We start from the raw sequence: 20,370 nt of genomic DNA on the forward strand, positions 1-20,370 counted from the left end.
GCTCGTCATTTCTAGGAGTTGCTCCCCTTTCCATACACTGCACTTTCCCCGTGAATTCTTCCCGCATTCCGCCTTCAATTCAGAAGGTCTGCTCCAGCCTGCTGCTTCTCCAAATGAACAAACACCCATCTTGCTCCCAGGAAAGAGACAGCAATTGATAGTAACTTATATTCACCGAAATTCTTTCTTCCTGCTTCAAGACATTATCTTAAGGGAACTGAACACCCACAAAAAGTCACACCATTATCAACAGATACATTCACTTCTATTTCCAATCCATCAGGCATGAGTGCCCTCACTATTAGCCACAGCAAGAGCACTACAGTATAGTAAGATGCCATGAAAGTTATTATTATGTTCATTTACCCAGAACAAAGAGTAGTCACAAAGCACTTTCCGTCTTTCAGTGTGGGGCACGTAATTATAGCAAATCGGTTGTGGGTAGAAGTCAAAAAGTACATTTCTATAAGGCGGGAAATATTTTTTTTTAATGTTACTTTGTGAAAAATTTCAGACACACAGGAAAGCTTAATTACACATGCAAACACACCTAGATCCATTAGTCAACACTCTGCTACTCAGAGACCATCTTTCATTACAATTCTGGGCATATCCACACTCTGAGGACCGGAGGCAGCATTTTCAGTTCATGTATAGTCACGAAAGTCTTGTTCTGTCACTAAAAGCATGGAAGAAAATTTGAACCTTACCCAAGAATCAGCCACAAAACTGTTGTCTAAATGCACTGAGCTTTTTCTACACTTACCCAAAGGAGAAAACATCCTCATTTTTTCCAAAGAAAATAACTAAAAGACAGAGGTCAGTGAAGCACCATAAAGAAAAAGAAATGAAATGGCCTAGACACTAACAAAAACCTTTTAGTTAAAAGCAGCAATTGTTTGGAGAAAAAAGGATAACTTACAACTGTGCACACTGCTCACCATACCAAATGTGCATGATACTGTTTCAGAAACTCTAATCTGTTGCAGCTTTAACACTGCTAACTCTCTAGCAGAAAACTCACAAGCAGTAAAAAGAGTCCCTGTGGACACTGTAGTGAGAGGAGCTCAATGCAGCTGTAACTGGAAGCACATGACCTGGTCAGATATTACAAAATAACAGCTGTCAGCGTGGGAAAGCTTAGAATTTCAGGGGCTATATTTAGCTTTATATTCTGCTTCAGTTCAAGGAAGAAGTCATTTAAGTGATTAAGTTTCACCACCTGTTGGTAGCACTAACAGCCCCCGCTGTAAATATATAATGCTCTCCTTCAGGAACATAACACAATTTAAAAACATTATTTTCTTTTCCTTACACTTTTGAGGGAGAAGCCATGAAGCATTATTCCCAATTAACTGAGGCACAAATCAATTATGTGACTTGTCTAAGATCACAAAATGAATCAGACTTGTAGCTGGGTATGAAAAGCCAATCTTTTGATTACCATAAATACCAAAAATATGCTCTCAAACAGCACGAAACAAAAGAACAGTAATTTATACAAAATGATGCTACATTGGTTAAAGCTTAAAGTTTTGCTAATGATTAAAAGTATACACAAAATGACATAAAACGGAACTGCTTGGTGTGCGCTTCGGTCTGCTATGTAGAGCAGCTCTCTGCAATGCTAAGGTAGATTATCGTCTTATTACTCTTCCCAGCTCCCAACATCCAGGCCGCAAGGAGTGAGGAGCGGAAGGAGAGCAGTCTCTGCCAGAGTCCTCCTAACTGGGGTCAGTCACTCTAGAAGGCTCAGTTTCCACTGGGTTCTTTTGTTGATCTTTGGGGGTATCAAAAGCTCAGCATCTGAAAGAAAGGAAAGGGAAAACTGTGACAGACACACTCCCTTGTTGCTTGGAGCAGAGGCAGGAACTCCCGCCTAAATGTACACGACTGGGCTTTGTAGCTACGAGACAGGCATCAGACCAGAGCTAATGTCTGTCAGCCTTGCAGCCTCCAGTCAGAACAAACAAAGCCTGGAGGCTCTGCCCTAGGAAGAGGAATTTCCATTTCGGGCACGTGGATAGAAGAAAAAATGTCCACTGAGTGATTCAAGGTAGAAGAATGTTCTAGATTTCAAATGGGAGAGGCTAGTGGTAGTGGTTACAAGGCTGCAGATGATCATTAAATTTCATCACACTGCATACCTAAGATCTGTACACTGCACTATCTACAAAATTTAGCTCAATTTTAAGAGTAAAAAAAAAAAGTGGTGGGATGTTATTTGGTAAATAAAGTTAAAGAAAAGAAAAAATTCTACAAACACACTGATCAATAAAAATGTCCCTACTCTTTAGAAAAAAGGAAACGGGGGAGAGGAATATGGTTGGGATAAAATTGTTACTGTTAACTATCTAAACTTCCTAACTTCCTTCCTTCCTTTCTCCCTCCCTCCCTCCACCCCTCCCTTCCTTATTTTATTTTTTAAGCAATCTTTCCATTCAACGTGGGGGTTGAACCCACAACCCCTAGATCAAGAGTCACATGCTCCACCCAGGCCCTCTTTCAATCAGATTTGTGGTAGCAAGAGATTATCTAGCTACCACAGAGATAGCAGAGATGTGAGAAAATATGTACATATAGAGGTGTTCTCCGTATTCATAATAAACTGCCAACAAAAGTACATCTGTAGATGTGAGTCTTACACTAAAAAGCATTTTCAAGAATATTTAACATGAAGGGCGCCTGGGTGGCTCAGTCAGTTAAGTATCCGACTCTTACTTTTGCTCATGGTTCCTAAGCTCAAGCCCCGCGTCAGCACAGAGCCTGCCTGAGATTCTCTTGCTGCCCCTCCCTCCACTACTGCCCCCCCGCAAATAAATCAACTTAAAAAAAAATTTAACATGAGAGAAATGCTCAAAATAAAATATTTTTTAAAACATGATTGTCATTATATACATGTACTAGAAATGATCAGATTTTAATATTCTTTGACATACTCTTCTGTACAATCCAGATTTTTCACTACTATTCATATCACTTTAAAAATTTCATGTACAATTAGTGCTTTCTACTCCCCTAAACAGAAAGCTATATAGACAAAAATACCACAGAGGGTTTTCCTTATTTTAGAATACTGATACTGGAAATTCATTATCAGCAAGGCCTATCATTTCATGTGAGACAGCTGATTAAACCTTAAATGAGACAATCTTTTTAAAAACATGAAAATATTCTCTTTTATTAAAGAATTAGACACAATCGCATATACTTAACTAAGAATACCAAGTATTGCCTTTTTGGCGAGAAAGCATAATTGTTCTGACAAAGTGTATTACAAGAAGACATGGCGCGTCTTTCACCTTTCCACGTTTGAATTTCACAGCTACAAGAGTTATTTTTACAAAAATACTTTGAGAGTTTTATTAGTTTTTCCAACTTTCGTAATCTTTTGATTGTCAAATCGTTCCCATTTGAAACACTTTGTTATCAATTGTAACTAACAAACCCAACTCAGCTATGATGATTCAAGCATTTCTCTGATAACTTTATTTAAAAAATTTTTTTTTAATTTTTTATTTATTTCTGAGAGAGAGAGAGACAGTGTGCAAGGTAGGGTCAGAGAAAGAGGGAGACACAGAATCTGAAACAGGCTCCAGGCTCTGAGCTGGCTGTCAGCACAGAGCCCGGCGCAGGGCTTGAACTCACGAACTGTGAGATCATGACCTGAGCTGAAGTCTGACGCTTAATGGACTGAGCCACCCAGGTGTCCCTCTGATAACACTTTAATTCATTTTACAAAGTTATACATTTTCACAAGACTTGTAGCTGATCTGCATGATAATGCATCGTAAACATGAAAGAGAAAATGCCCATCAAGTCATAGATCCCACCAGTAGGAAGTGGGAGTGTGCTTAAAACTCCGCTTAGCGTGGGAAGGGTAGTTGAGGAATATTTGCATGGAACTAATTTTGTCACTAGTAGTTCATATGCCTATTTTTAGATTATGAGATCCTCTCTTTTTCTACACTATCTTGTAATACCCAACAAGGACATTGATAATACTTATGTACTCAGATAACGAGCCTCAGAATATTAACGTCTTTAAGGCTGAGCTGGAAGATGAAAATGCTCTTCGATAAAGCCACCAAAATACTCTCAAGAAAGCCGTTGACTAGACTTGGCTGGAAGGTCAGCATCTGGCCAAGAATGAGGAAAGTGGGGCAGAAATCACAACTGGACTGGACAAAGTACAAACTGGACAATTACTAAGCTGCCTCAGGTCTAAGATGAATTTTTAGCATCTCAGAAATTAGTATATGCTTTGGAATGAAACAAAAGCAGCCTGTCAGCCTTCAAGGAGAAGGGGAGCTAGGAATACAGTATTTACTGTCCAGATATATGAGCTAAGCTGGCAGTTAACTTATTCCTGGTAGCAACACAGCTGTTAAAATTAAACTTAATGTGACATCCCAAAGGCTACTTCAAATGTCATCAGAATGCGAGCACAGAACAGCATTTAAATGGAAAAAATTCAGAATGTTGCCTGAGGACAGCATTTAAATGGAAAAAATTCAGAATGCTGCCTGTCACCTGCCGGAAAATACAAATAACAATAGCAAAAGCTATCAATTATTTCAGAATAGATCACTAACATTTGAAAGCTAAGAGGTTGTTGGTATGCTTGACTGATCCACCTGAAGGGTAAATACTTAGGTACCAAACTGATGTGTCAAAAATTTCTACCCAAATTAAAAACGAAAGGCTTTAGGGCTTTTAACTTTTAGGGCTTTGCAATCTAATCAGGAATCATCTCTCCTGCCAATAAAACAAAACAAAATAAAACAAACAAAACATTTTAGGTAAACTTAAACAGAAAATGCAACTAAAATATTAGCATTCTTTGGATTTGCTTTCAAATTTTATTGTCAATCCTGAAGATGATTAAAAAGATTCTGTTCTTAAGCAAGGATTATGAAAATGTCCCCAAGATGCAATGCCTAACTGTCAACAGCCAAAAATGATAATTCAGAAGAATCTTTAAAATATATGGACTATGTAGACTCAGACTTCAACTGTGATATGCCTGTATGACAAGTGTATGCCATGGTATAGACAAGTTGCTATCAAGATAATTTTTTTAAAAAAATTATACGTTTAATATCATGTTAGATTCCCTACCCCTCAGGTTCCTACCCCTCAGTAAACCAATTTTACTAAAGATATAGTCATAAAATTCAAAGAAAATTGTAGTCAATACCCCATATCTCTCTTTATACTGCTGATCTTCTTAACACAGAAAGATATTCCTCTGCTTAGCTGTGATAATTTGGAGAAAAAAATACTAACCAAGAATGGGAACTGCAGTCTTCTGTTGTTGGTAAGCGGCCATGATGCTATTTGCAGTAGCACTGGGACCCAGAACCTAAGGAGAAAGTAGAACCTCAAAGATTATTTTATACTTCCCGTGACCGCAAACACCAGAGGCCACATCTCCGCCAGCAGTAAGGAGCTGGTCATTTTCACAGTATCAAGCAGAGTAATTCTCTTTTGCTTTGTGATTTTACTTTGCCAGTTTTCCCAGTCTGAACTCAGACCTCCACGTCTCCTTTCTTCCAGAAAACATGGTAGTGAGGAGGGGGAAACCAAGAAAGAAAATCTCAACGATATATTGCTGGTCCTTTTGAAATAAGCAAACCATATCCTGTGGGGAGGAGCAGGGTACAAGAGGCACAGAATACATAGAACATCAAATTGCTTTCAAGTATTTGTGGGGATTTTATATGAAAACAAACGTGCATATCATGGATGCACAGGTGCAGAGTTTGCATACGTGTTCAAGGTAACACAAGAGACATCACAGGAATTTCACACCTGTAGGAGCCTCAGTGGGCACATGCCAGGCCCTCTGCTTTGGCTTCACTTGGCTCAGCGTGCACACCCTCAGGGCACCATCTCAGCAGCAATGTCAATATCATGCAAAGCACCTCCATGGGACTCATGGTATCTGCACATATGCCATTACCATCCTTTACCAAGCAAAGCAAAATGATTTTCTGCTCACTCCCTAGAAGACTCTTAAAGTCTGTGTCCCAGAAATTAATAGGATCTGAATAAAAAGGGTAGAGGAGCGCATAAGGAGGTACTAGACATTGTTAAGCTTCAAAGCCACTATAGATTTGAAGATGATCACATTTCTTCTAGGCAATACTTCTTTCAGTAAATTCAAATATTTGTGGGGTGCTGATTCTCAAATGCTTTTATTTTTATGGTATGCTACATGCACCTAGATCTGCCCTCTTATCTTCTAGTGAAGTACATAGGGAAGTATATCCGCATTTACAACTGAGGAAATCAGAATATTCCGAATATTCCAGTGAAGTGTATAGGGAAGTATATCCCCATTTACAACTAAGGAAATCAAGGCCCAGTAAAGCTACGTGTTTCTAACCAGTGAGATAAATACCAATCTCTCTCCTGGCTCCAAAACCACCCTTCCCTACAGTGCCTGTGATGTGGAGAGCCTGAGAAAACATTCGCCTTTGCACCTGGCTCATTATGCTCTGACTGTAGGAGATACCAGAGGGAAAGTGCAAGGTGTTGCACTTTGGAGGAAGAAGCAATGTGTTGGAGCTCAGTCGTTTAAGCATCCAGCTTTGGCTCAGCTTATGATCTCATGGTTCATGGGTTGGAGCCCCGCATCAGGGTCTGTGCTGACAGCTCAGAGCCTGGGGCCTACTTCTGATTCTGTGTCTCCCTCTCTTCCTGCCCCTCCCTTGCTTGCTTGCTCTCTCTCTCTCTCTCTCTCTCTCCAAAAGAAAAAAAAAGGAATGTGCTCCTTCATTCCCTTGCTTTTATGCAACAGCAGCTCTTTACCCTGGCAGCAGCTGTTGATTCCAGTTTATTTCTATACACTTAGAGCCATCATGCTGATACACAGAAGTATCAGCAGCAGGTGGCTGGCACCCCCTTCTCAAAGGGTTGAGAGCTAGCTCAGCAGTGCCCCACCTCCAAACTTCTAAATTGTCATAACCCCAACTCTTCTTTGCTCCCTCACAGCTGCATCTCATGTTCCTTCTCTGTGTTCAGTTTTTGGCTCTTCAGTCCTCTAATACTTGTTCAACCAATTCCACGTATTAAATTCTCTGTTAAAATAATGGCTGTGGTGGTTTTCCTTACTGGACCATGCTTGACACACCAACCTTTCTGAGTCAAAACAGAAACTCTTAACAACAGGTCTGAGGTGTGAGAGACTGAGCAGAGGTGTAACCAATAGATGATAATATGTGAGAGTTCTTGATAGGACACAACTGCCTTAAACATAAGTAGCAAAGCTCCTCATGACAATAGAGTAGAAGTGACAAGTCAAATTTTCTGTAAAACAAAGGAGAAAGCAATTGTCTGGGTTACTTTAAAAAATTCTGATCCCATCCAAAGTCTGAACAGGGAGGTGAAGAGGCCAACTCTGGCCTTACCTCCCCCCTCCCTACCCTACTCTCACTGAAGGCAGGGGGCAACAGTCTGACTTACCATCTTCTCCATGACCACTGCTTCACGCAGAAAGGAGAAATAAAAGCAGACTTAACCTAGGTCAAGGTGCGCTCGAATAGAAAATCTTCTTACTAACAGCTTGAACATAAGCCTAAGATAATTTAACTATGGTATGTTTCTAATATAATATAAAAGAAAATCTTTTGCTTTGACTTTTTTTTTTAAGTGTTTTTATTTATTTCTAGGAGAGAGAGAGAGACACAGCGTGAGGAGGGGAGGGTCAGAGAGAGGGAGTCACAGACTGAAACAGGCTCCAGCCTCTGAGCTGGCAGTCAGCACAGGGCCCGACGCGGGGCTCGAACCCACGAACCGCGAGATCATGACCTAAGCGAAAGTCGGACGCTTAACCGACTAAGCCACCCAGGCGCCCCCTTTTGCTTTGACTTTTAAGAGATTGTGTGAATATAACAAGCTTGAAATTGATTTTTTAAAAATGTACATTCTGTCTCTGAAGGAAACTTACAGGCGTAGCTGAATTCTGTTGGTGGGTGAGAGTCCAAATTTCTGGAAGTGACCTTTCCATTAGCTGGAGAGTATCTTCAAAGGCCTTTTGTAATTCCCTTCCTTGCTCATCAAACTCAAACAGAAAGAGCACCTTTAAAATCTGGTATACTTCATCTAGAAAGAAGAAATTTGAGAAAGTGGTAACTTGGGTCCCCAGCTCCATTGCTAGAACCAACCTAGTTTCTTTCCCAATCAACAAATATTTAATATTTAATAATAATAATTTACTATTTAATAATTTAAATAACTTAATATTTAATAGCTGCCATCTCGCACATTTTCCTCCTTCTTCCCAAATCCTGGAATAATTCAACGTATCTACTATAAAAAGAAAAAGGGACACACTGGACCCAAGCAGGAAGCAGTGTCTTCTTCTCAATCCTTTACCCCAGCCTGGGAGCGTGGAGCCCATGGAGGAAGGCTCCTATGTTACCAGCTGAGCGTGGTTCAGGAATGTGCCCTGACATGATACTTCCTGCTGACAATGTTTGTCTTTCTTCAAGTTGGGAAAATCTTACTTTAATATTTACTAAAGTCTGTGCTATCCACTTACTTTTCCGTGTGGCAAGAATCATTAATATTGAGAATATACCTTTCAATTTTTCAGTGCTCTGTACAATTTCAGTCAGTGTCTCCAAAAGGGCCACATCCTCTAGTGGACTCCCTTCTTTGAGGCTGTGCTTCTTCCGCTCCGCTTTGCGGCGATTCTTAGATGATCGCCTGTTAGAAATCAGAGAGAGGTTATAAATCCCGTGCTGCACAGATTAAAATGAATATACGTGTTGGCCACCAACACCCTAGGAACCCAGAGAGTCTAGAGACGCTATGTATATTTGGAAGAAAATGGTGATGAGGTGTTTAAGTGACACCTAAAATAAAACTGGGAGAAGCAAGTCTTATAGGCAGGAAGTAATAAGGAAACCCCTAAAAGGTAGTATCTGGCCTTAAAATTTTGATTAAAATACAGAGTAAAATGAGGTTATATCTTATAATAAGAGCTAGAACAACAAAGAGAAAAACAACCAACTTGAATTCTCTAACAAAAAACAAATTTAAAAGCAACAAAGTAAAAATTTTAATCAGGGGACACAGACATAGCATGTTGAATTTGAATGCAAGAAAATGAGTCCCATATCTTTCCTGCTAAGAGGTGTTTAATTATGCCGCCTGTCTCTCATCCAGTTTCTAGTTACCTCTCTAGCAATTTCTGATCATAACCTCAAAAATCTCCATTCTGAATTCCTAAAGCATGATTCACTTCAAATACACAATCTTGCATTATTTTACGCTTCCCAAGGATGACTATAAAGCACTTATAACCCGTATCTCCTTAAAAGTTTTTTGCTAACGTCTAATACACTAGCACATGGGTGTTCTTTCTGATCAGCTGCTACACTACGTAAGTGTGATGACTTGTTTTATGTTTGTAACTTCTTCTAATCCTGACTTTGAACTGAAGATGCCTGAATGTTTTTTTCTTTATAACCTTTTAATTTTTTCAGTGCTTACACATTCTAGTCACCTAGTATTTGTTAAATGAATGAAATCAGATGTCATAAAAATTGAGTATCCAGTTTAAGAGCTTTGTGGGCATGAGCAAACATACAGTCCAAGAAGCTACAGCAGAAAACATTTCTTTTTTTTTTTAATAGTTTATTGTCAAGTTGGTTTCCATGTAACACCCAGTGCTCATCCCCACAAGTGCCCTCCTCCATGCCCATCACCCCCATTCACTCCCCCCAGCCCCCATCAGCCCTCAGTTTGTTCTCGGCATTCAAGAGTCTCTCATGGTTTGCCTCCCTCCCTCTTCCAAATTATTTTTCCCCTTCTCCTCCCCATGGTCCTCAGTTAAGTTCCTCCTAATCCTCCTATATGTGCAAACATATGGTATCTGTCCTTCTCTGCCTGACTTCTTTCACTCAGAATAACACCCTCAAGTTCCATCCATGTTGCTACAAATGGTCAGATTTCAGTCTTTCTCATTGCCATGTAGTATTCCATTGTACAGATAAACCACATTTTCTTGATCCATTCAGAAAACATTTCAACGCCAAGTTTACTTTCTTAGATATGTGGGATGTGGGAAGAGTACTTGCACAGCTGTATTCTGGCCTTGAGAAGTGTCCTTTCTCTCCCCTGCACTGTCCTGATGAAAAACTGACCTACTTACTTGCTCTTTCTCCATACACCCAGGGCATGGTCAATATGCTGAATAAACATGATACGTACGCTGATATCCTCGAGTTGCTATGGGAATATCTGCCACTCAAGTCACTGCCACTCAGGACACTGCTAGTTTCAGAGAAGAGGTCTGAATCTTGACCCTGGGGCACCTCATCATCTAGAAGAGTAGAACCAGATGCAGAATGAAAACTCCCTGCTAATGTGAGTTTACCTTAGTGGGACAAGTGGACTGTAGGTAACCAGGGCATATCTGAGGATGTATGACAATTATCATAAAGCAGATTTCAAAGTAAAATGAGATAATATTCAATACAGTTATTATTAGTATATACAGTACCAAACTCCTTATTTTTTCTTCTTCTTTTTTTTTTTTTTCCAAAGCAAAGGAACCTCTGAAGACTAGGAAGTTCATTTTGTAAAACAGAGAAGTTGGCTACTCTGCTTCGTAGGGGTGGAGGACACATGTGGCAGAGGGCTTTCCATTCATGCTTGGCTATGTCCCTCAGGCCTCCCCTACACACACAAACACAGGTACACACAGCCCCTAAGGGGTTTCTCAGAGGCCTCAGATGTCCCCAGGCACAGTAATCACACTGCAGGAGGCACAACGAGCAGCTAAGATGAGGTGTGACATGTCCCCACCACGCCCAAGCACCAACGTCGTCATGTACTCACCCAGGTTCACGTGCTGTGCTTGCTCCTTGAGCTCTCGAACCACCAATAAACGTTGTTTATGGCGACTGAATGTGGCTGTCTGAGACTCCAGAAGTGCCATATAATTTTTCTGCGCTAGGAGTGCAGATGGAAAATAATTTGAGCAGGATGTTTAAGCACAGAAAAAGAACTAGAGGAGGGCAGTGAGGGAGTTAGAATTTAACAAAAAGAAACAAGTTACTAGGTTTTCCAAGCAAGATTTTTTCCTTAATGAGAACCTGCACTGTTTTTGGAGAGTAAGCTAAATATGGAGACTTCTCTTAGAGTTCATCAACATCATCCTGGAACCTCTGCCACTAAATTGATAAAATCACCTGAACAAAGACTAGGTTTCTAACCCAAGAGAAGACTAGCAAAGAAAAGGAGTATACAGGAAGTTGTTAATAAAAATAAGCAGTCACTGAAACATTTCCTAAATATAGGCATTAGGCCTATGCAGATGAACTGTCGCCATTTTTCTAGGTGCTCATTAGGGGAGAAAATCCAAGTTTAAGAGCTGGCTAGATGGACTGCCGGAGGGCAAGGACAGAAGCTTTCAGTAACCAGGTATCTCAGGTAGAGATACCTATGTGAACAATAGGAAAAGAATCCTCCCACGGTGTTAATGAGGAGGGGGAGGAGGATGCAGGCAGGGCAAACATGTGAATACGTGTACATGTCAGAAAGGCCAGATCTTACTCACAGGGCAGACTGTGCTACAAATGGAGGGCTTAGAACCAACTCCTACTCCCCGAAATTTGTTAAGACAGAATGATGCCTTTCTTTTCCACTTTGCTTTTAAGGAGTCACAGCGACCACCTGAGTATTCTAGAACTGGTAAAACTCATCTGTTTAATGTACAGCTATACCCTTCACTGAGATTTACCAACTGTTAACACTTAGCCATATTTTGGGCTTCCTGTTTCTCTCCATTCATACACTCAACTACTATTTTTGTGGAACAGTTTGAGAGTAGGTTGCAGATATGATCCTTCCCTCCTAAATACCTCAGCATATCTCTGTTAAGAATACAGACATTATCAGGGCACCTGGGTAGGGCTTACTCGGTTAAGCATTCAACTCTTGGCTTCGGCTCAAGTCATGATCTCACGGTTCATGAGTCAGCCTGGCGTCGGGCTCTGTGCTGACAGCATTGAGTGTGCTTGGGATTCTCTTCTCTCCCTCTCTCTGCCCTTCCCCTGCTTGTGCACACACTCTTTTTCTCTCAAAATAAATAAACTTAAAAAAAAAAAAAAGGACACTATCTAATATGACCACAATACAATTATAAAATGCAGGAAATTGGCCCAACAAAATACTATTATCTAATGTCTACTTCATATTCAATTTTACCAACTATTTCCAAATATGAAGATTCTTATTCATATCATGTGTTTTTAACATTTAAATATTTTATATACTACCATTTAACAGTTCAGCATGTTTAAAAATCCTGGTCAGAAAAATAAGTATTAGGGACGCCTGGGTGGCTTAGTCAGTTAAGCGTCTGACTTTCGCTTAGGTCATGATCTCGCGGTTCGTGGGTTCGAGCCCTGCGTCGGGCTCTGTGCTGACTGCCAGCTCAGAGCCTGGAGCCTATTTCAGAGTCTGTGTCTCCCTCTCTCTCTCTCTCTCCTAGAAATAAATAAAACATTAAAAAAAATTAAAAAAAAGAAAGAAAAGTATTACATCCAGTGGAGAGTTTTGATAACCTCTATGTAACACATGATTAAAGGAAGTCCTTACAGAGGGAGTACTGTTCTTTTGCTCTTCCGCACCTCCACACTTCCAAATGTGGAATTCTAAGATATAACCCTTACCTTCTAAAATGGAAGGCTTTACATTGGTTTCTATGATATCGGGTCTGTTGTATTTGTACACCTAAAAGGAAAAATACAGTAATTTCAGGCAAGAAAACTGCAAGTCACTGGAGAGTTAAGATACTTGGAAGGAAATGGATCACTTTCAGAGGTCACCAGGGCATTTTCAAGAGCAGCAGGCCTCTACAAGGCAGCTAACGAATATTCAATTCACTTCAGTAAAAATCAGTAATATTTCACATTTAAAAAACTGATTAGTTCAAAACATCAAGAATAAATTTTTTAAATACTTTTTAAAATACTATTTATCCTTAGACCAAGAACCTAAACTATTTTTACTTAATTTCACCAGCCACAAACGACCAGGGATTCTAGCTGTCACCCTCCCCGGCACTCTCACTCTAAACACCTAACACAGTGATGATTTTAAAGGTTTTCTTACCAGTCTCAGAGCTTCTTCCCAGGCAGCTCCTTCTAATAACAAGAGCACAGCTTCTTCATAATCCTGACAAGGAAAAACCAAGGAAGATTACAGGTAAATGGAGCAGATGCCGCCAGGACAAACTGCCGACAGAGTGGCCTCTCTGCCCATCCAGCCTAGTCCCTGGTAGCATGTCTAGCTCAGAGTAGCTGCTCAATAAATAAATACTGATGCAAAAGACTAAGGAGTGGGGGGCGGTGTGGATTCTGGAAATAACCACAAAACAAATGGTCTCCGCTCCCTACCTCCCTGGGCATCAAAACCACCAGAGAGGTCTGACAGAAATGCCCATCGCCCCAGCTACAGGACCCAGTTTGATTCAGCAGGTTTGGGGGAGGCGGGGGGCTCCAGAGTTAACAAGTTCACACTTCAAATAAATGGTAAACTAGAATAGTAAACTTTTTTTTTTTAAGTCTTCTATCTTAATTTTTTAATAGTTTTTATTGATTTTTGAGACAGAGAGAAACAGAGCATGAGTGGGGGAGGGGCAGAGAGAGAGGGAGACACAGAATCTGAAACAGGCTCCAGGCTCTGAGCTGCCAGCACAGAACCCGATGCGGGGCTCAAACCCACAAACCGTGAGATCATGACCTGAGCCAAAGTCGGACACTTAACTGATTGAGCCACCCAGGCGCCCCTGGAATAGTAAACTTCTATCTTTTGCTCTTTGATGTTTATTTTTCCCCCAACTTTTATTTTTAAAAACTTCAAACAGGAAACTGAAAAATGTGTGTAATAATGAGTGTAATAAACACCCGCATATCCTAAGTCTTTAAACATTTTTGATGCTTGTAGCCTTACCAGTAAAAATTTTTGAGCATGTACCAGTTTCGTACTTAATATAAAGTATATAAAACAAAATATTTTTATGTGTACAATTCACGTTTATCTTTTTACTATTGAAGTATAGTTGACACACAATGCTATAGGAGTTTCAGGTGTGTAACAGAGTGATTTGATAATTCTGTACATTAGTCAATGCTCACTACGGTTAAGTACAGTCCTATCTGTCACCACACATTATTATATTATTGATTATATTCCCTATGCCATACTTTTCTTTTCCATGATTTTATAACTAGAAGTTTGTGAAAATGGAAATGAGTGAAATAAAACACATTTTAAAAAGATGAAATATTTACAACAATTCGCTGGGTTTCCTCCAGTAATCACTGTCATAAAAAGAGAGGGTGTGGGTATACATTAGATTGAAAGAGATTTATGGGACATAAGATGCATAATGCAATACACGATCCTAGACTGGAACCTATGGATCAATGTACTGTAAACAATTTCAGAACCACTGAGGGAACTCGAATTTTAACTGTTCAATAAGTAAAATGTGCTAACATGGAAAGATGAAGATCATGTCCAAACACAGCAAATTTAAAAACACCACAGTGTATTTGATTTTGGTTAAAAATGTGTGTGTGTGTAGAGCTAGCACTCTAAGAAGAATCAGAAATAGGAGGGAAGAATAGCAACCTCCTGGGTGGTAGGAATGATCTTTGTTATTTTCTTATATCTACTTTCAGCATTGTAAATAATCTACATACATCCACACTACTATATTTTTAATTAAAATTATTAAAAATAAGTATGTTCTTCCCAGACCCAATGTATATGCCACACAAACAGGCCTATACCACAGGACACAGCAGGGGGATTTGTTGCCTGACTCAGGGAGAGGGGGAGACAGAAAAAAAGAGAAAGGTGTTTTCGCAAGGTGACAATCACATGACAGTCCCTTTAAAGTGTACAATGGGATGGCATTTGCTGTATTCATAATGTTATGTAACTACCCCATAAAGACATTTCCGTCTTCTGCTCCCTACACCCCCCAGTAGCCTCTAATGTGCCCTTTCTCTGGATTTGCCCCCTCGGGATATATAACAGAAACCATACAATCGGTGATCTTTTGTGTCTGGCTTCTTTCAGTCAGCATAATGTCTTCAAGATTTATCCAAGTTGCAGCATGTATCAGTTCTTTGTTCTTTTCTTTAAATTAATTTTTGATTATAGAAAAACGACATACACTTTACCATTTCACCACTTTTTACTATAAAGCCCAGCAGTATACAGTAAATTCACACTGTTGTGAAACCATCCCCACTATCCATCTCTGGAATGTTTTTCGTCTTGCAAAACTGAACCTGTAAACCCACCAGACAGTAGCTTCCCCTGCTCCTCTCCCCCAGCTTCAGGCAACCATCACACTTTCTGTCTCTGTGACTCTCACTATGCTCGGTGCCGCACAGAAGTAGAATTCCACCATATTTTTCCTTTTATATCTGGTTCATTTCACTTACCATGATGTTTTCAAGGTTTACCCAAATTGAAGCATCCATCCATTTTTCATTCCTTTTTTGACTGAATAATATTCTACTGTGTGTGTATAAATGTTGTGAGTGTATCTCTCACAATTTATCTATCTGCCATTGATGGACATTTGGATTGTTTCTTCCTTTTGTTTATTATAAAAAATGCTGTTATGAGCATTTGCATACAAGTTTTATGGTGGACATATGTTTCCATTTCTCCTGAGTATATATACTTAGGAGTGGAACTGTTGGGTTATATAGTAATCTATGTTTAACACTTTAAGGAACCATCAAACTGTTTTCTATAGTGGCTACGCCATTTTACATTCTCACCAGCAATGTACAAGAGTTCTCAATTCTCTACATCCTTCCAACTTTGCATTTTTTTAAAATTAAAGCTATTCTGGGGCGCCTGGGTGGCTTAGTCGGTTAAGCGTCCGACTTTCGCTTAGGTCATGATCTCGCGGTTCGTGGGTTCGAGCCCCGCGTCGGGCTCTGTGCTGACTGCCAGCTCAGAGCCTGGAGCCTATTTCAGAGTCTGTACCTCCCTCCCTCTCTCTCTGACCCTCCCCTGCTCATGCTGTCTCTCTCTCTCACTCCTAGAAGTAAATAAAAATATTTAAAAAAATTAAATTAAATTAAATTAAAGCTATTCTAATGAGTTTTATGGTTTTGACTTGCATTTCCTTAATGAACAATGACGCTGAACATCTTTTTAAGTGCTTGCTTGTTGGCCATTTGTAAATTTTCCTCAGAGAAATATCTATTCAAGTCTTTTGGCCATTTTTAAAATGGATTGTCTTTTTGTGGTTAAGTTGTAAGAGTTCTTTACATATTCTGGACATAACAAGAAAACATTAAACCGATATCTCTCATAGACAAATACAAAAACCCTCAAAAACATTTTAGGAAACTGAATCCACCAATAATGAAAAAGAAGAATACATTATGAGCAACATGGGTTTAACCCAGAAATGCAAGATTAATTTAACATTCTAAAATCAATCTAATTCACCCTAGCACCGGTCTAAAACAAAACAAATATACCTTTATTGAAAATGTATTTGAAAAATTCAATATCCACTCACAATAAAAACTCAGAACCAAGACTAGAAGGGAATTTCCTCAACCCAAGAAGGCAAGGACAGGCAAATTTTTCTGTAAAAGGCTAAGACAACAAATATTTTAGGCTTCATGGGCTAGACCATCTCTGTCACAACTCTTCAACTCTGGTTGTAGTTACAAAAGCGGCCACAGAAAATATGTAAACAAATACATGTGGCTACGTTCCAGTACAACTTCAGTTGTAAAAACAGGTAGCCAGCTAGATTCGGCCCATAGGCTACAGTCTGTCAACTCCAAAAGCCCTACCAGGTTCTCACATCTATTTAAAAAACAGTAGCACACATCAAGCTTAATGCTGAAAGACTGAATCCCCCACACCACTACTATCAGGAGAAAAGTAAGGATATTTATTCACTCTTATTGCTTCTATTCAACACTGTACTGGAAGTTCTATTAATGCAGAAAGGCTAGAAAAAATATAAAGGCATACAAATTGAAAAGATATGAAACTATCTTTATTCACAGAAACCATGCTTGTTAACATAAGAAATCTTTGAAAATTTAGCCCAACATTCCTAGAACTAAAAAATAAATTCAGCAAGGTTGTAGGATATTTAAAGCCAAAAAACAAAACACTATATTTGTTTACTAGCAACAAAAAATTGGGAAGTGGGAGAAAAATACCAGTCAAATATGACGCTGACTCCAGCTCTGCCCAACACCTTGACTGTAGCCTTGTGAATGACCCTGAGCCAGAGGCCCTAACTAAGCCCCACCCAGATTCTTGACACATAGAAAGAAATAATGAGTGTTTGTCATTTTAAGCTAAGTTTTGGGGTAATTTGTCATGTATCCCCTGATATGTGATACACCCAGCTGGGTAAGTACTCACACGGGCACTCACACATCACTGGCAGGGACACACAACGATGGAGCCACTGCAGGGAAGCTCTGCAGCTCCTCACAGAGCCACCCACCCACTCCCCATGTGAACAGAATTCCCATGCAGGTATTTACCCAAGTGAAATGAAAACATCTGTCACCATGAAGACTGGTACCAGACTGTTCACAGCCGCTTTACTCTAGCCTTAAACTGAAAACAATCCAAATGTACACCAACTTGTGGATGAATCCACAAATTATGACCTGTTCTTACAACAAAATACCATTCACTGAAATAGAAAGGAATGCACAGATGCACATTATAATATGGATGACTATCAACAGCATTATATGGCTTCCAGCTCCCAGCCCAACACACGAGGAACCTGGAAGAAATCCTCTATCCTAACAAGTAAAAACCTGAACAAAGTGAAAATCAACAACTCTCCTTAGACTGGAGAACTGAGGTCACAGGGCAAACTACTGCCCCTAAAACTGGAGAGACAGACAGGCAGACACAGAGAATTACAACTTGACAAGACAGAACAGAGACCCACAAGTCTGGGTTCTCTACCAGAACCAGTACTGGGGTGGGAACATCTAAACCGTAAGTGACCGATGGCTGAAGGATCACTGCGGATGAGGCCAGAGCTGAAAACTCTACCTACGGACATCCAGACTCAGGGAGGCTCTTACATTTCTGTGAGTTTTTACCTCCACGAGCCCTACTAGGGTCTCACAGTGAGTATCAGATGGAATTCTGCTTCTGGCAAAAACAAAAATGATGTAATTTTGAATATACCCAGAGCATGCTGCTCTTAACAAGGTCAAGAGAAACTATTTTGCCAGAACCTAACTAAAGTGGAATTTACCATGGAGGGAAGAGAAATAAAACTCCCGCTCCCCCTGGCCATGCTGTTCTACCTAAGGAGTGAAAAATCTAAGAAGTACTGGTGAAGTTCACAGTCCACGGACACAGGCTCAATAAAATACTGAGACTTAATCATAGGGCTGCAGAACACTTCTAACCCCACATCTTATCACCACACCACTAAAGGCCTATTGACTGAATTTCCTTTTAGCTAGGATACCACGGCAGGCTTTCTACAAAAGATACAAAAAGGACAAAACACAGTTTAAAGTGCCAGAGCAGGCATCGGAACAAGACTCAGATAGGGCAGGGATATTGAAATTATGAGGCCAGGGATTTAAAGTAAGTGCGATGATACCTGAAACTACTCTGACACTGTATGTTAATTATATTTCAATTTGAAAAAGAAAAAATGAGTATGGTTAGTATGTTAAAGGCTCTAATGAAACAGTAGACAACATGCGGGAACAGATGGGGAATGTAAGCAGAGAGACGGAAATTCTAAGGAAGAATCAAAAAGAAATGTTAGAAAACAAAAGCGTTATGTGAGTGAAAGAAGCCAGACTAAAAGATCACATACCAGATGGTCCCATTTATATACAACTCTAGAAAAAGCAAAACTATAACGATAGAAAGCATATCAGTGGTTGGTAAGAGAGTACGGAGAGCACAGGGAGAAGACTGACTACACAAGGGGAAGCAGAGAACTTTCCGGGGGGCTGGAAACATTCTACTACCGTGGCTGCAGTAGCGTTACGTAGCTGTAAGCATTTGTCACAACTCATCCCACTGTTAATTTTAAATTGGTAAATTTTATTATATGTGAAGTGTATCCAATTAAAAATATTAATTATATACGAGTTATTAATTAAACGAGTTAAAATATTAAAAATATACGAGTTATAAATTAAATAGAAGTATGAATTAAAATCTTCATTTACAGAAGAAAAAAAAGATGGTGGCATCTTATTCACTTAATTAACCACTGTAGGTAGTGTATCTTTCTACTCTAGCCTCATTATTATGCATAGTTTATTCACTGATGTTTTCAGCTCAGTCATCCAACATAATTTCCTGCCAGGATCTAATGATATCAAATTTTACTAATCTTCTCTCACTCACCATTATTACATGAAAGACATTCAGGTATTTTAAAAGCACAATTAAGTTATACAAATGTGCCCACTAGTAACAACTGTAAAAAACAGTACTCCTTGTCAAAGGCCAAAACTCTAGAAGGCAGTAATCCCTGGTGTCATGTGTGTACCTACATCCTGTTAGTCCATGGCCAGTGTCAGTGCATAGTTTTATTATTTTCATAATAAATTCTACAGTTTTTTTCAAAAACTGGTATAGGTATTCATCTTTATAATCTGTTAGAAAACTGGAACCCATCAAGCTGAGATAAAAGACACCTCCAAAAGAGAGAATGGTTGTAAAAGCCAAAAAAGTATCTGAAGTTTAATCTCTTTTAGAATGGTCCCTTCTCACTGTTTTTACTTGGCAAGTTAACATAAAAAGAACAACTCCCTTGAGGTTTAATTTAGTACTTTCTTCCAGGATCAAACCACTAGTGCCTATTACAGTAGAATTCATTGGTATTTTACCTCACAGAACTTATTATTTAGATAACTAATTATCTGGGGCACTGGGGTGGCTCAGTTGGTTAAGCATCTGACTTCAGCTCAGATCATGACCTCGTGGTCCGTGCGTTCAAGCCCCACATTGGGCTCTATGCTGACAGCTGAGAGCCTGGAGTCTGCTTTTGATTCTGTGTCTCCCTCTCTCTCTGCCCCTCCCATGCTCATGCTCTGTCTCTCCCTCTCTCTCAAAAATAAACAGTAAAAAAATTTTTAGAAAACTAATTATCTAGACGTCTATTAAATTTAGATTTAAAAAAAATTTTTTAATGTTTATTTAATTTTTTAAGAGAGAGACAGAGAGCAAGTTGGGGAGGGACAGAGAAAGAAGGAGATGCAGAATCCGAAACAGGCTCCAGGCTCTAAGCTGTCAGCACAGACCCCAATGCGGAGCCCGAACACACAAATTGTAAGATCG

The 20,370-nt window shown here is 39.6% G+C and overlaps 1 protein-coding gene across 1 annotated transcript in view; it reads right to left on the bottom strand.

Annotated features, from left to right (window-relative positions):
* Positions 1-400: 400 nt before the first annotated feature.
* The window catches only part of ELP1 (elongator acetyltransferase complex subunit 1), a 58,899-nt gene continuing 38,929 nt past the window's right edge, over positions 401-20,370 (bottom strand). The window contains exons 30-37 of the mRNA XM_039240047.1: positions 13,135-13,197; positions 12,693-12,753; positions 10,855-10,968; positions 10,225-10,336; positions 8,588-8,715; positions 7,955-8,109; positions 5,290-5,365; positions 401-1,806 (exon numbers count right to left, since the gene is read on the bottom strand). Coding sequence (XP_039095978.1) covers positions 1,739-1,806; positions 5,290-5,365; positions 7,955-8,109; positions 8,588-8,715; positions 10,225-10,336; positions 10,855-10,968; positions 12,693-12,753; positions 13,135-13,197 — 777 coding nt within the window. The 3' untranslated portion in view covers positions 401-1,738. The remainder of the gene's footprint in view (positions 1,807-5,289; positions 5,366-7,954; positions 8,110-8,587; positions 8,716-10,224; positions 10,337-10,854; positions 10,969-12,692; positions 12,754-13,134; positions 13,198-20,370) is intronic.

This window comes from Hyaena hyaena, unplaced genomic scaffold, assembly GCF_003009895.1.
Source record: "Hyaena hyaena isolate Hyena2069 unplaced genomic scaffold, ASM300989v1 scaffold_6, whole genome shotgun sequence".
Classification (NCBI taxonomy): domain Eukaryota; kingdom Metazoa; phylum Chordata; class Mammalia; order Carnivora; family Hyaenidae; genus Hyaena; species Hyaena hyaena.